The sequence below is a fragment of the Anoplophora glabripennis genome, unplaced genomic scaffold, assembly GCF_000390285.2.
Source record: "Anoplophora glabripennis isolate ALB-LARVAE unplaced genomic scaffold, Agla_2.0 scaffold60, whole genome shotgun sequence".
NCBI classification, from domain to species: Eukaryota; Metazoa; Arthropoda; class Insecta; order Coleoptera; family Cerambycidae; genus Anoplophora; species Anoplophora glabripennis.
Window position 1 is genome coordinate 990,164 of NW_019416238.1, and position 14,616 is coordinate 1,004,779.

At 35.0% G+C, this 14,616-nt stretch overlaps 1 protein-coding gene across 2 annotated transcripts in view; it reads right to left on the bottom strand.

Annotated features, from left to right (window-relative positions):
• Positions 1–908: 908 nt before the first annotated feature.
• The window catches only part of LOC108917969 (protocadherin gamma-A5-like), a 35,998-nt gene continuing 22,290 nt past the window's right edge, over positions 909–14,616 (bottom strand). For both annotated transcript variants that reach the window (XM_023455775.1, XM_023455769.1), the window contains exons 11-14: positions 9,682–9,814; positions 7,317–7,493; positions 1,358–1,473; positions 909–1,166 (exon numbers count right to left, since the gene is read on the bottom strand). In XM_023455775.1, the coding sequence (XP_023311543.1) occupies positions 924–1,166; positions 1,358–1,473; positions 7,317–7,493; positions 9,682–9,814 (669 nt within the window). In that variant the 3' untranslated portion in view covers positions 909–923. The remainder of the gene's footprint in view (positions 1,167–1,357; positions 1,474–7,316; positions 7,494–9,681; positions 9,815–14,616) is intronic.

Genomic DNA, 14,616 nt, shown 5'->3' on the forward strand with positions numbered 1-14,616 from the left:
TGATTATATAATTCATTAGAAATTTAGCCAATAGCAATTACAAATTTTACGTAGTTACTATGTATTGATAAGCGATTATACTCTTGACGACGTGGTATAACCGTTTTGGTGTTTCGCCTCCTCCAACAATGTGAACTATGTCATGGTAACGATAGTTTTAACATTTGTCAATAAACGTCAAAAAAAAATGGAACGCTTCGGTTCAAGCTCTGAATTATATAATCGTATCGAATACCACTCGAGCAAACGAAAATATTCGATTATACTAACCTCCTCACTCGACGTATATCCTTAAAACACCACTCCAGCTACGCTGTCGTGGTGTTTCGCAGAATACGTCTCGTGACTCGGAAGTATAATCGAATATTTTCTATGCTCTTGTGATATTATAACTGATTATATAATTCATTAGAAATTTAGCCAATAGCAATTACAAATTTTACGTAGTTACTATGTATTGATAAGCGATTATACTCTTGACGACGTGGTATAACCGTTTTGGTGTTTCGCCTCCTCCAACAATGTGAACTATGTCATGGTAACGATAGTTTTAACATTTGTCAATAAACGTCAAAAAAAAATGGAACGCTTCGGTTCAAGCTCTGAATTATATAATCGTATCGAATACCACTCGAGCAAACGAAAATATTCGATTATACTAACCTCCTCACTCGACGTATATCCTTAAAACACCACTCCAGCTACGCTGTCGTGGTGTTTCGCAGAATACGTCTCGTGACTCGGAAGTATAATCGAATATTTTCTATGCTCTTGTGATATTATAACTGATAATTTAACGGCTTGAATGGATAAATTCTTTATGTATACACTTTAAAAAATGTCATCATTGAAATACGTACAGTCGTACACCTTTCAGTTTCATTTCATTATTATTATTTTTACATATTTTTTTGTTATTAAAATCAATTTAATCGTACCCGGAGTGCTACAGTGTAATTTCCAAACGCCCCTCTCAAATCTTGAGATGCAATCAGATTTGCCTGCTTGTGAGTTAAATCCACATAGTAATTTTCATCTGTAGTAATACCAAACAAACCAGAACTATCTTCGCCATTGGAGTTTTCAATGCTTGTGATTTCAAAATCTATTTCAGCGTTATCGCCCTCGTCTATATCCATTGCTAGTATTATTCCAATTATGTCACCCTGAAACAAAATTGAAAATTATAAACTTATAGTCATCTAAATAAAGTTTTGGAGGTACAGGACATTTCTCACGGACAAACATATTTTTTATATCAGGAGATCCTAATAGTGTAGCCAGGATCAAATTGGAATGTCACAGAGATTCTGTGTTACTGAATAAAAATATCAAATTTAAATATTTCTGAACGTACCTTTTCAACGTTTTCAGAAGTGCTTAACTTCGTAGTCAAAACTTCTGGGACGTGGTCGTTAATATCCAGCAACCGAATTCTTATTATTGTGGATACATAATTGGGGTTCCTGTCATCTAAAAAGAATTGAGAATTAAGTTCTTATTATAAAACAAATGAATCTATTTTTCATTTATGATTGTAAGGATGTTAAAAACACCGGTTTTGTTATTTTTTCAACTATCTTGTAAGACTTTTATTCATTTTATGCAGTTATTATTTGCAAGACAACTTCCCAATAAATTCACAGATTGACAAAATGTACCAAAATGTGTCACCGATGTGAATGAAAATAACTTCATAGACAAACTAGTTATTTCTTTTTTACAATATTTTTATCTTCTTAAAAGGATAGTAAAATTGTATTATTATTTTCAAATATTTATGATTACTTAAAAAAAATAGGTGAATAGTGAATCGTGATGTAGTAATTTGCACAACTGCAAGTTTAGTTGCAACAAGCACTAGTTAGAAAACAAGGCGGTTAAAGTATATAATAAAATATGTCATCAATACCAACTATTAAGACGGTTTAAAGGCACCCTCTAAAAGTTAAAAGTTGGGATGTTCTATTTATGCGTTTCTTAATTTGCATAATGTAATATTGATATACAGTGCGTCCCAGAAGTACCGCAAAAAATTCAAATATTATTTTGGGTTGCGTTTTCGCAAAAACGTCAATTAGTAAATAAGAATTGTCGTTTCGTCAAGTTGCTTAAACCTTTTTTGCGCTATGTTTCTTAAACCTATGACGTCATAGACATTTTTTTTAAATAGCACACCAAATTTTTTAAGCATAAATGGATAGACCTTTTGAAGGGAAATGCGTCGATATAGGGTTTGGTTAACAGACAGGTGCGAAAAAAATAGACAAATGTAACGAGCGTAAATAAAAACGTGGTCGAAGTTGGCTCTGATACATTGGACGTAGGGAGTAGCTTATAGCGACCAACTTAACCTCATTTCTAAACGAGCTGTATAGCAGCTGTCAGTTTCAATAACGTTAATGACTATATAACTTTACTTTAAAGAATAGTCGTGATAACAATAACAAACAATTAAAGGAGCTGCGGAAAGTGTCCCCCTCCTTGTTATAACAATAAATTAAAGCAGCTGCTGAAAGTGTCCCCCTCCTTGTTCCAAGCACTTTTCACACCTGTTCCTCAAAGAATTAAAAGACATTTTCTAAGATGCTCGGGGTATTGTTAATTTCACGAATCTTGTCTATAAGTCGAGCCTGCAGATGGTTTAAATCAGGAATAGGCAGTTCAAAAATAGTTTTTTTAAGGTAAGGCCACAAAAAGAAATCACACGGCGTAATATCACATGACCTCGGTGGAAATTCATGTTCAGCATTGAGACTTATTAGTCGATTTTGGAAAACTTCCCTCAACATATTCATCGTCTCGCCTGCCTTGCGCCATCTTGTTGAAAGTAAAAGTTTGTAATTTCGTTTTCTTCCAGCTGGTTAACAAAAGGAGCGATAATTTCTTCTCTATACCTTTGCGCAGTAAGAGTACCATTAAAAAAAATAGGTCCATAAATCCTCCTTCGATTGAGAGCACACCAAACTCCAATTTTTTGAGCGTGTAGAGGACCCTCGACAAAAAAGTTATCTGGTTTTTCAGAAGACCACATTCTCATATTCTGTGAGTTTACGTAACCACTTAAATGAAACCAGGCTTCATCAGAAAAAAGGTGATATTATGAAGTTCACCGTAGTTGTTTAAAAATCATTCACAAAATACAGCCCGTCGCGGAAAATCAACTTCATGAAGTTCTTGCTGACAAATTAAACGATAGGAGAACAAACGCAAATCTTTTTTTAACACTGTGTGGCAGGTGCCGACTGATACTCCCACCGTTTGTGATAAAACACGTACAGAAGTTCTTTTCGCATTTTCCATTATTTGTTGGACATTTTCTTTTAATTCTTCAGTCCGCTTTTTAGGTCGGCCGCTTCCTTCTTTTCTTGTTACACTGCCTGTTTCACGAAAAACATTAACACAACGCTGAACTGCACTTTGAAAAATTTTGTACTCAACAACGCCGGGAAATTGATTTTGAAATTCTATGAAACATTCCTCAATAGAATACTTCCATATTCCATCAATCTTGCGTCCATTTCTAAAGTAGGACTCTATGATAAACACTTTTTGTTCTTGAGAAAACACCATTTTAAACGCTTTTTAAAACGAAAATATTCAAATTGATAGCGGCGATATAGCGCTTTGACAGATGACGTTTAAGTTCATTTGCTATACGCTACGCCCTACGTAAAAATTTTCAGAACCAACTTGATCACGTTTTTATTGAACGCTCGTTATTACTTAATTTAATGTACAGAATGCGAAAGAGTTTCTCAAAAACAATAACTTACGGATTTTTAGTTAAACAATTTTATATGACTAGAAAATGTTCAAAGTGACCCCCGTTAACAGTTAGGCAATGGGCGAGTCGATGTTCGAATTCATCCGTGGTATTTTGAATTGCCTCTGGTGGTATCTGATTAATTTCTTCTCTTATGCGCCCTGGATGGTGTCCGGTCTATCAACGTAAACTCTGCTTTTTAAATAAACCCACAATAACTAAGCTAGGGGAGTTAAATCAAGTGAAATCGAGTGAACGTGGTGGCCACTCGATAGCTCCTCTTCGGCTTATCCACCTATTTGGAAAAATGTCATGCAAGTAATTCCTTACAGCAATCCCAAAATGAGGAGGCGCCCCATTCTGTTGAAACCAAATATTATCTGCTGAAACTACACTATTTATGTAAAGTTATGGTATTTGTAACTTGTTGCATTCGCTAATTGTCGTCTTCAAAACAATGCCTAGCCGCTGTGATCGGGTGAAACTACCCAGTCTACATAAAAACATGTACGTACAATCAACCAAAACAAAAAACATCTACAAATTCCCATTATTTTTTGCTGTAGCACTGTTCTCGCATCAGTTTGTGATACCTACTTTTGTTGTTATATTAAACCATGTCCATTCCAATCGCTGGCTTTTTTCGCACCTATCAAAGTAAAGTAGGCCAAACCATATATCGACGCATTTTCCGTCAAAAGGGCTATCCTTTGATGATTAAAAAATTAAGTAGTGCTATTTAAAAAAAATGTCGATGACGTCATAGTTTTATGAAACAGCGCAAAAAAGTTTTAATTAACGTGATAAAACGACAATTCCTATTTACTAATTGATGTGTTTTAGCGTTTTTGTGAAAACTCAACACAAAATAAAATACGAATTTTTTGCATTACTTCTGGAACGCACTGTATATCAAATAAGTTCATATATGTCGCTCCATTTAAAATTACATTTTTGTATCTACAACCGGAAATGGTACTTTTGTGTTCAAGAAGTTCCCGATCTTAGCGAGGCAAAATATCCATTCGAGAACGCAAAAGCATTTGGCGCTCGAGATGCAAACAATATTTTTTCGAAAACTGCAACAAAATAAGGCGATTGTGTTATCTGCAATAACATAATTTATAGTTGAATGATTTCCGGGCTGGTTGCCACGTCGTCGGTTTATAACACTTGACGTTTCGAGAGACATATTGCTGTCTTCTTCAGAAGTTACTCTGAAACCAGAGATCTACTACTCTTATGACTAGTAGATCTCCAGTGGGTGGGTGATCTCGTACGCGTTGTTGACGTTCCAGTGGGTTGCTTTCACGGATGACTCTCTTCCATATACCTGGCAGATCCAAGCCACTATCCCTGTTGAAGTTGTTCGGATTTCTGTAAATTTCTAATGCTTCTCTGTATAGTCGGGGTCAAAATCTTCTCTCTCTCTCACCACCATGTTGGCTTCACTCAAATCCACTGTGTCCTGAGTCCGCCCTATGCTCTGCTACTGCCGACTTTTCCCAGTTGTTATTTTTGAGGTGACTTTTGTGTTCCTTTAACCTCGTGTTGATGCGCCTTCCTGTTTGTCCTATGTAGACCTTTCCGCAAGAGCAAGGAATACTGTACACACCGGGCCCCCGTCACCTTACTTACAGTACTGAATACTGTGTTGATATTCCTTTTCTTCAAAAGACGCCCGATTTTATTTGTACAACCTTTCACGTAAGGTAGATACGTCGTCGCTAAGTACTCCTGTTTCTCAACGGGTGTATGTCTCCTCCTGATAGCTCGTTCTATATTTCTCGCCGTGTAGCCATTCCCTTTCAAGGCCGTGCGTAGGTGTTCTAGTTCTTCGGCCAAGTGTCTTGGCTCGCTGATGATCCGCGCTCGATGAATCAAGTATATGGAAGAGAGTCATCCGTGAAAGAAACCCACTGGAACGTCAACAACGCGTACGAGGTCACCCACCGAAACATCATGGACCAGTGACCACATCAAATATAAATAGTGACAAGACTAGTAGATCTCCAGTTTCAGAATAACTTCTGAAGAAGAGAGCGATATGTCTCTCGAAACGTCAAGTGTTATAAACCGACGACGTGGCAACCAGCCCGGAAATCATTCAACCATTAACGACAGCCACGGATGCTTACAAACAAAACCAACATAATTTATATTTGAAATCATTTGAACCGTGTGTGAATCAAGACGGTTTAGGCGCGGTCATAACGATAGCAACCTAATAAACAATAAAAATTAATTTGAAAAACTAGTGTCAGAATTATACATACATATATTGTGTGGTTCGAAAAGGATTCAAAAAGTGTCCGAAGCGTTATTATTGCCATCTTTGGAACATAAAATTAATAAAATTAAACCTTCGACGTTATGGTCAGTATATTCCATATTGAAAAGTACACTGAATGCCAAAAAAAATGTAAATACCGGAAAATTTTCAAAACTAATACCATATATTTGAAAAGCAAATTAGTAGGATACCATCCGAAAATGTCGAGAATTCTAGGAAAGGTAATCCAAATTAATATAAACCGATCGAATTAACTAATTTTAGACAACTTTTCAGGTCATTTTAATAATTGGTGTTTGTGGAGCGGTGAGAAGAGATGAGCTACTAAAGATATGGATCGATGGTATAGAAGACAAAAATTCAGTTATTATTATAAGAATTCCCGATTCCAAAACTCGTACTCCGAGATATTTTGTAATTTCAAGTCCAGACTAAATGAAGATATACCGCAAATACTGTGCTTTACGTCGGCAGTTACTACAAGTCGAAGATTTTCTGAGAAGTATGTCAGGGTAAAACTTGTTAACCAAGTGGTTGGCGTCAACAAAATAAGGAATGTGCCAAAATAAATAGCAACATATCTCAATATGCCTCATCCGGAAACTTATACGGGGTACTGCTTCAGACGTTCTTCCGCCATTCTGTTAGCCGACGCAGGGGCCGATATTACCACCACACAAACTCTACACATAATAAAATTTCAATCGCAAATAAATTGTTACCATCTTCAGCGGAACGGAACTTGACAATAATTCAACGTGCGCAGTAAACAATTACTGTAGCAGCCCCAGAACTAAAAGCTACGATAACTGACAGCACTGGATCTGGCATAAATTTAACTCGCTGCAATATCGGCACTTTCAATTTATATGTAGTGCAAAATAAATTGTAATCGTCCTGTTTATAATAGTTAGTGTTTTGTATAAAAATATTATATTACTTAAAATGTATATTGTTTAATTAATAAAATCATAAATAAGTTTCGAAAAAATGACAAAAATTATTTTGGCATTTGTTTTATGTTCTAGAACGAAAAGACTTTGGTGTTCTCAAACATAAAAGTATTTTGCAGGTAGGTGACAAAAAAGACTTAACGAATTTAACTGTCGACTTTTGATGACAGTTTTCGAGAAATAACTAATCTGTGCATTTAAACACAAACACAGTTTTTACAACAAGACTGACTTTTTTTTGTAAAATGAAAAAGAGTTTTCTCTTCAAAATGACATATTTGAGAGAATTTTCAGATATACTTACTTTGTAAAAAGTGCGGATTGTCCTGGCATGTTATAGGGCAGATATAAACTGAATCTCCTAAATCTCTGTCTATATCCGCATAGCCATTTTTCACTAATATTACATTATTGACAATTATAAATTTATCTGCACACGTCTCTGTTTTATCCAAATTACACGCAACAGTATGGAATGGAACTAGAAAGGAACAATTTAATTATTTATTTTTGTAAAATAGTAAGCGTCATTGCAACCAAAAGATAAAATATACTATTCCTTCTCAAAATTTTCTAAAATTTATAAAATTGTGAAAATGGATCAATGGGTATGATTAAAACCCGGGTTTCATTTTCAATTACCGCGCCCCAACTGGGTCTTATTGACCCTAAGGCAATTTTTAAATAGTTGTATTTACTAAAGTGTCCATTATTTCTTTATGCCAGCATTGGAGGGCACATTTTAATGTTTAAAAATGGGTTCTAATACATACAAGGCAAAAATTTTTATTATAAGTGCTAAAAAAATATTTGAAATCTAAAAAAGTTGAAAATGAAAAAATATGGGTATTTTTAAAAGTCGTATAATTTTTTTAATGTTCAATATTTTCTTGAAGGAAAAAAATGACCTATCTTGAAATATGTAGGTATATTTATTTTAGTTGGTGAAGTTATGGTATGTTAGGAATAAATTAATGTTTTTTTTATTGAATAAATCAATTTAGCTGAAATTATATTGTCAAATATGGATTTTTAGTAATTAGCAATTGGGAATTTTTAAAGTTAAATATGAAAAGAACATCAACCGAGTTTTATTCAAAATTATTTTATATTTCATGATTTATACACACACATTTTCTAGAACACGAAAGTCTTTGGCAAAATTGTCGCGCGATTGTAAGGATCAAAGTAACGGTGATATCCTTTTGCACACGGTACTATGCCGAGTGATTGATAACTATAACAATGTAGAAGTCAACTACTCGGGGAACATTGCAAGCCCAGCAAAATCGGGGTAGCTGGGTGGATGCTCGAGACAGGACGATAGCTCGAGGAGTTCCTTTCTGGTTGTCGGTCAGTGAGCGGTGAAAGTGCCAGATCTCACCCTGCCTACATGATGGTTGGAGTTTGGTAAGATCCTGTTTGTAAATTATTATGTCACCTTCCAGACAGAAATTGTGTCTAAAACCATTGTCTTCTACTATATTTTTTGTTATTTACTTTTTACTTCAAGAGTCAATATATTGTTATTTGTTGAATACCGTCTTTGAGTTATACCCCAGTGCGACCAAGGGTAGGTCGTATCATACCCCTAGTGCGATTAAGGGTACGTCACAACAATATTAAAATACATTATACCACGTGTTCGAGACTCCGTAATTTTTTTATTCAATACTTCTTGCGTTTTCATATTCTGCTTCGGGTTCCTCGGATTCCTTTTACTGTAAAAATTAGTAAAAAATTAATAAAAAAAAATTGGTGAAAAATATTGAATATTATGATTACTTACTTCCTCAGGAATTAAAAAATTGAAAAAAATACAACAACAAACTTGAAAAAACGACGCGCCGCGCCGCTCCGAGTGGGGTCAATTGTGTACCCACACTCCAACTTCGAACGAATGCTGCAAGCATACTATTTATAACGAGTTTTATAGTGAGTGGGTTGTTTGTATATATTGTAACATTTTTTTTTTCGAAATAGATAGCGTTAGAAGTGCCATTTCTTGCAATAGAAAGGAGATATGAAAGTTAAAATAAAATACCATGGATACTTTGTACACACCCGGGGCTCGAAGGGTTAAAATTGGATTAGCTGAAAGGTCAAGAGCGCTAGAAATAATTATTTGTAGTGTAAATGTTTAACCTTCATCTCAATTTTTCAATTAAGCCGCCTTGAGCAGTCATATAGTGACATTATCGTGTTAACGAATAGTTCTAGTTTTCGTCTGAACTAGAATAATTAAGATATCTTATACATATAACTTGTAGTGTCAAAAAAAAAATTATGAAAATTTGACTTTCTTTTCAAAACTTCAGCAAAAATGCAAATTCAATATTTTCATTGGATTCTAATTCACACGACAGGCACACATCCACACATTAAAATGTCATTTCCTTTTTTTATTTCATGAGAAATGGAAATTTGGAATTGAGGATACCGCCCGACAACTTTTTTACATGGGTGTTATCGGATTCTTGTTTTTATTTTATCTTAAAAAAAATATTTAAACAACCTTCCAATATTAATAAATATAATATTAAAGTTTCAACAAAGTGTGTTTTGCCAGTTCCATGAAGAAAATTCCTAAAGAATATCCAAAAAAAAAACAGCCTTCAAAGTAGAAGCGATATAATATTTTCATTGTGCAAATTAAATATTTAACTTACTGTCTCTGTCATCGTCACGAGTGCCGATTGCAGCAACCTCTGTATTTGGCTCGCTCTTCTCATTAACATATACCGTATCGTCAATTGTTATAACAGGAACTTTGTTGTTGGTGTCGATTATATAAAAGGGGACCTAAATTATGAATAAAAGTTAGATAAACCATCCATTTTAACATTATCATTATATTACTTGAAAATAATATAGTTCGTTATAAAAATAAGTCTTATTTAGGATAATAATTTTTTAAATTTTATGTTGAATAACATGAAATAAATATAAAAGTCCTTTGTTACCTAGATTATAAGTCTAATAATTTTAAAAATATTAAAAAGAGCCCAATCTTTCGGTATTATTTAGCAATAATAATTCTCATATACAGGGTGTTAAAAAAAAGTGTAAAATATTTAAGGAGGTAATAGTATGAACCAAAATAAGCAGAAAAGTCTCAATAAACATGGGTCCGCAAAGTAACGGTTGCGGAGATATGGAATGTTTTATGTTTTTTAGCCCCTTTTTTTATTTTGCAAAAACGTTGTGTATTTTCTTATAATAGTTGGTTGATGTTTAGTGAAATAAACAGTACGTATTTGACAGTTGTTCTCAGTGCACAAGTTTTCTTTCGCTATGGCTGGTTACTCTAACGCAGAATTAACAGACATGCATTTCATGTATGGTCGTGCTAATGGGAACGCCACCGAAGCGCGACGTCTTTATGTTGACGCTTATCCAAATCGCCAGATTCCTTCACAACGCATGTTTGGAAGAATTCACCAAAGATTGCGTGATACCGGTTCCTTGAGCAAACAGTGCCATTTATCCGGAAGACCAAGGTCGGTATCCACTCCTAGAGCAGAAGAAGAAATTCTAGCACTGGTAGAGCAGAATCCAGGTACGAGTGTGCGGAGAATATCAGCCGAGGTAGGAATTAGTGGTCCTCTTGTTTGGAGAATCCTTCACGAGCAACTGCTTTATCCATACCATGTGCAACGAGTACAGGCCTTAAATCCAATAAATGATCATCAAGCACGTTTGGTTTTTTGCCGCTGGTTTCTACGTCATGATGCTGAAGACCCTCGTTTTCTTGCAAACATTCTTTTTACTGATGAGGCCGGGTTCACAAGAAATGGAGTGTTTAATTTTCACAATACGCATATTTGGGCCGACGAAAATCCTCATGCTCTAATAGAATCTGGACATCAGGCACGTTTTTCATTAAACATTTGGATGGGTATTGTAGGTGACAGGTTTCTAGGTCCTGTTGTTTTACCAAACCGATTAACAGGCGCTGCTTACCTCAACTTTCTGCAGAACACACTGTATGAGTTTTTGGAAGACATTCCTTTGAATCAGAGGCAACAAATGTGGTTCCAGCATGATGGTGCTCCAGCTCATTTTTCCATGGCCGTTAGAGAGCATTTACACCAAACTTTTCCACATAGATGGGTAGGAAGGGCCGGACCTGTTTTATGGCCTCCAAGATCGCCTGATCTGAACCCTCTAGATTTCTTTGTTTGGGGATATTTGAAGACATTAGTGTATGGTACTCCTGTAAATAGCCTGGAAGAGCTGCAGCTACGGATTAATCAAAAGTGTCAAGAAATCCAAACCAAGGAGGGTGTTTTCGAAAGAGTTCGAATATCGTTGAGACGAAGATGTCGTGCCTGCTTGGAAATGGACGGAGGGCACTTTGAACATCTTCTGTAACTTTGTTTTTTGTTTGTTAAAAGCTTCCTTTGTCGGTTTATTCCTAATAAAATAAAATGTTTGAAAAACGAATAGTGGTCCATATCTCCGCAACCGTTACTTTGCGGACCCATGTTTATTAAGACTTTTCTGCTTATTTTGGTTCATACTATTACCTCCTGTAATATTTTATACTCTTTTTTTAACACCCTGTATAGATAACACCACAAATAAAAATCTAAAGGAATAAGATTTGGTAGCAATGGTGGTAACAATCTAAATCTGTCACCAAATATATTAACTAATATTAAACACCTTGAAAAAGTACGTGCAGGAGTTTCAATTTCTTGTAAAATATTCTACGAAATATTTTCTAACACAATTGGTAATATCGTAATTAAAATGTCAAAATAGCTTGTCCTTTAATCATCGAAGAAAAATAAATGGCTCAATTAAATAATCTCTTACTGTACATACATTAAAGAAACTTTGTGTTAAAAGTTCATAGTCTCGTGCGAATTACAGTCAATCTAATATTCTATCGATAAGTATTATGAACCATAAAAATTTGGTCTTATGGTTAAATTGATTGTGCTTTAGTTTTAAAAACCACTTACAGAAATTCTAGCTCTATGGAAAATATGCCACTGTCAACTATCACTCACTCCTATTTATACAGGATGTTTCAGGATTAAGTCGACAAACTTTAAGGAGATATTCCTCATAAAGAAATAGGAAAAAAATCAAGTATAAATTTTTTTCCAGAGACGCATCATTTTCAAAATATAGGGCGTTAAAGATTTTTTTAAAAATTTGAATTTTTTAAATAACTTCTAAATGAAGAAGGCTATTTAAGCCAAATTTGGGATGAGACATCTTCTTATAAGACACCATTTTTCTATAGAAGTAGAAGTCCCGCAAGCAACCAGTGGCGGAGTTATGGGGACTCAGACTCATTAAATTATAAAAATAAATTAATATGGCTCTACTAAAAATAAAAAATTATGCTGTTTTTCGATAGAACAGTTTGTTATTGACAAAAAGTGTACATTCACTTTTTTTCCTAACTCTTATAGTTTTATGGCAAAATAGATTTTTCGGAAGGGTGCTCCGGGATTCTGTCGATAAACTTTAAAATGAACCTCAACAAAAATTTTCGAGTAGGCTACTGTCAAGCAATGTTAATTTGATGTTTTAAATGTTATTTTGCGAATCGTTGCATAAATTATCCATTAGATAAAGCGTTCAAACTAATAATAAAAATAAGTTTAATAATGCCGTCCATATTTTCGAACAATGAATATGCTGATATGGTCTTTGTATATGGTTTTTGTGATGGAAATGCCACGGAGGCTCGCCGTGAATATGCAGTAAGATTTCCTCATCGCAGACTACCAGCAAATGAAACATTTTCAATAACATTCAATCGTCTCAGACAAACTGGGTCTTTCGTTATTCCAACTTATGCTGATGGACATTTTGCCCCACTTCAGGACGAAGTAAGATACTATTTTAAACCATTTCGATGAAACCATTTCGATGAAACCATTTCGATGAAAATCCATCCACGAGTGGAGATGAAAATGTGAGTGAAGAGTGGAAGAGAAGAAGGTGTGACCTATGAGCTAGGTATTTCGTCAAGTTCCATTTGGAGGACTCTTCGGGCTGATGGACGCCATGCGTATGGTACGCATGGCGTCCAGCGTGTGCAACATTTATTGCCTCAGGACATACGATGCAGGCGCGTGTTTTGTGACTGGATGTTAAAGAAGAGAATGATGATCAGTTTACGCAAAAAGTAATGTGGACAGATGAGGCAACATTTACTCGAAGGGCAATTTTAAACCAAAGGAACAACCATATTTGGTCCTACGAGAATCCACGGGCGGTAAGGGAACATAGTTTTCAGCATGAATTCCAATGTAACGTATGGTTGGGTGTGTTGGACAACACTATAGTTGGTCCCTACTTCCTTCCGCATCGGTTAAATGCTGACATGTTTACCGAGTTCCTTGAAAATGGTTTTCAAGATCTGTTAGAAGATGTTCCGCTTAATACTCGAATGAACAGTTGGTTTCAACTAGATGGTTGTCCTGCCCATTTTGGTAGAGGTCCTAGGGAGTGGTTAAACATTAATTATCCCAGGAGATGGATTGGTCGTGGAGGACCTGCAGCGTGGCCCGCACGTTCACCGGACTTGACACCGATGGATTATTTCGTTTGGGGTGCTGTTAAACAAAAAGTCTACGAGGTGCCAGTTGATACCCTAGAAGATCTAAGACAGCGAATAGTCCAAGCGTGTCGAGAATTAACTCCAATTCAGTGTCGATCGGCCACTACCTCCATAATTAGAAGATGTCGTGCTTGTCTACAGTCCGGAGGCGCCCATTTTGAACAAAATATTTTTTAAATCATTTCATTTTTGATTCACTTTTCGCTTTGTCTAGGTATAATATTAATTGGTAATTTTTTGGTTGTTTCAATTTACAAATAAATTTTCATGTATTATTTGCCATCTTATTTTATTTAAAAATACACAACACAAGTAAATGAAGTGACTACAAACCGCCTGAAAAAATTTAGGAGTATTGCAAGGGTCGTTACGTTGTCGCATTACGACATAATCACATTAGATGTTAGGTACTTAAATTTCTATTGTTTTTATCTACATCAATTTTTTTTCTAAAAAATCACCCTATATCTCAAAAACGAAGCATCACCTAAATAATTTTAATACAATAAGTTAAACCCAAGGAAAGAGGAGACAAAAGGGCTTATTTGACTCATGCATACTCGAGACTAAGATCAATTTTAATAGGTACTATATTTTTTTTTTAGTTTTATGAGGAACGTCTTCCTAAAGTTTATCGACAGAATCCAGAAGCACCCTTCCGAAAAATGAATTTTGCCATGAAACTGTAAGAGTTAGGCAAAAAAGTGAATATACACTTTTTGTCAATAACAAATCTATCTAAAAACAGCATCATTTTTTATTTTCAGTATGGCCGTATTAATTTTTTTTAATTCCCATAACTCCGCAACTGGTTGCTTTTGGGACTTCTACTTCTACGGAAAAATGGTATCTTATAAGAAGATCTGTCATGCTAAATTTGGCTTAAATAGCCTTCTTCATTTAGAACTTATTTAAAAAATTCGATTTTTTTTTTAAAATCTGTAACACCTTATACTTCGAAAATGATGCGTCTCTGGAAAAAAATTTATATTTGATTTTTTTCTTATTTTTTATGAGG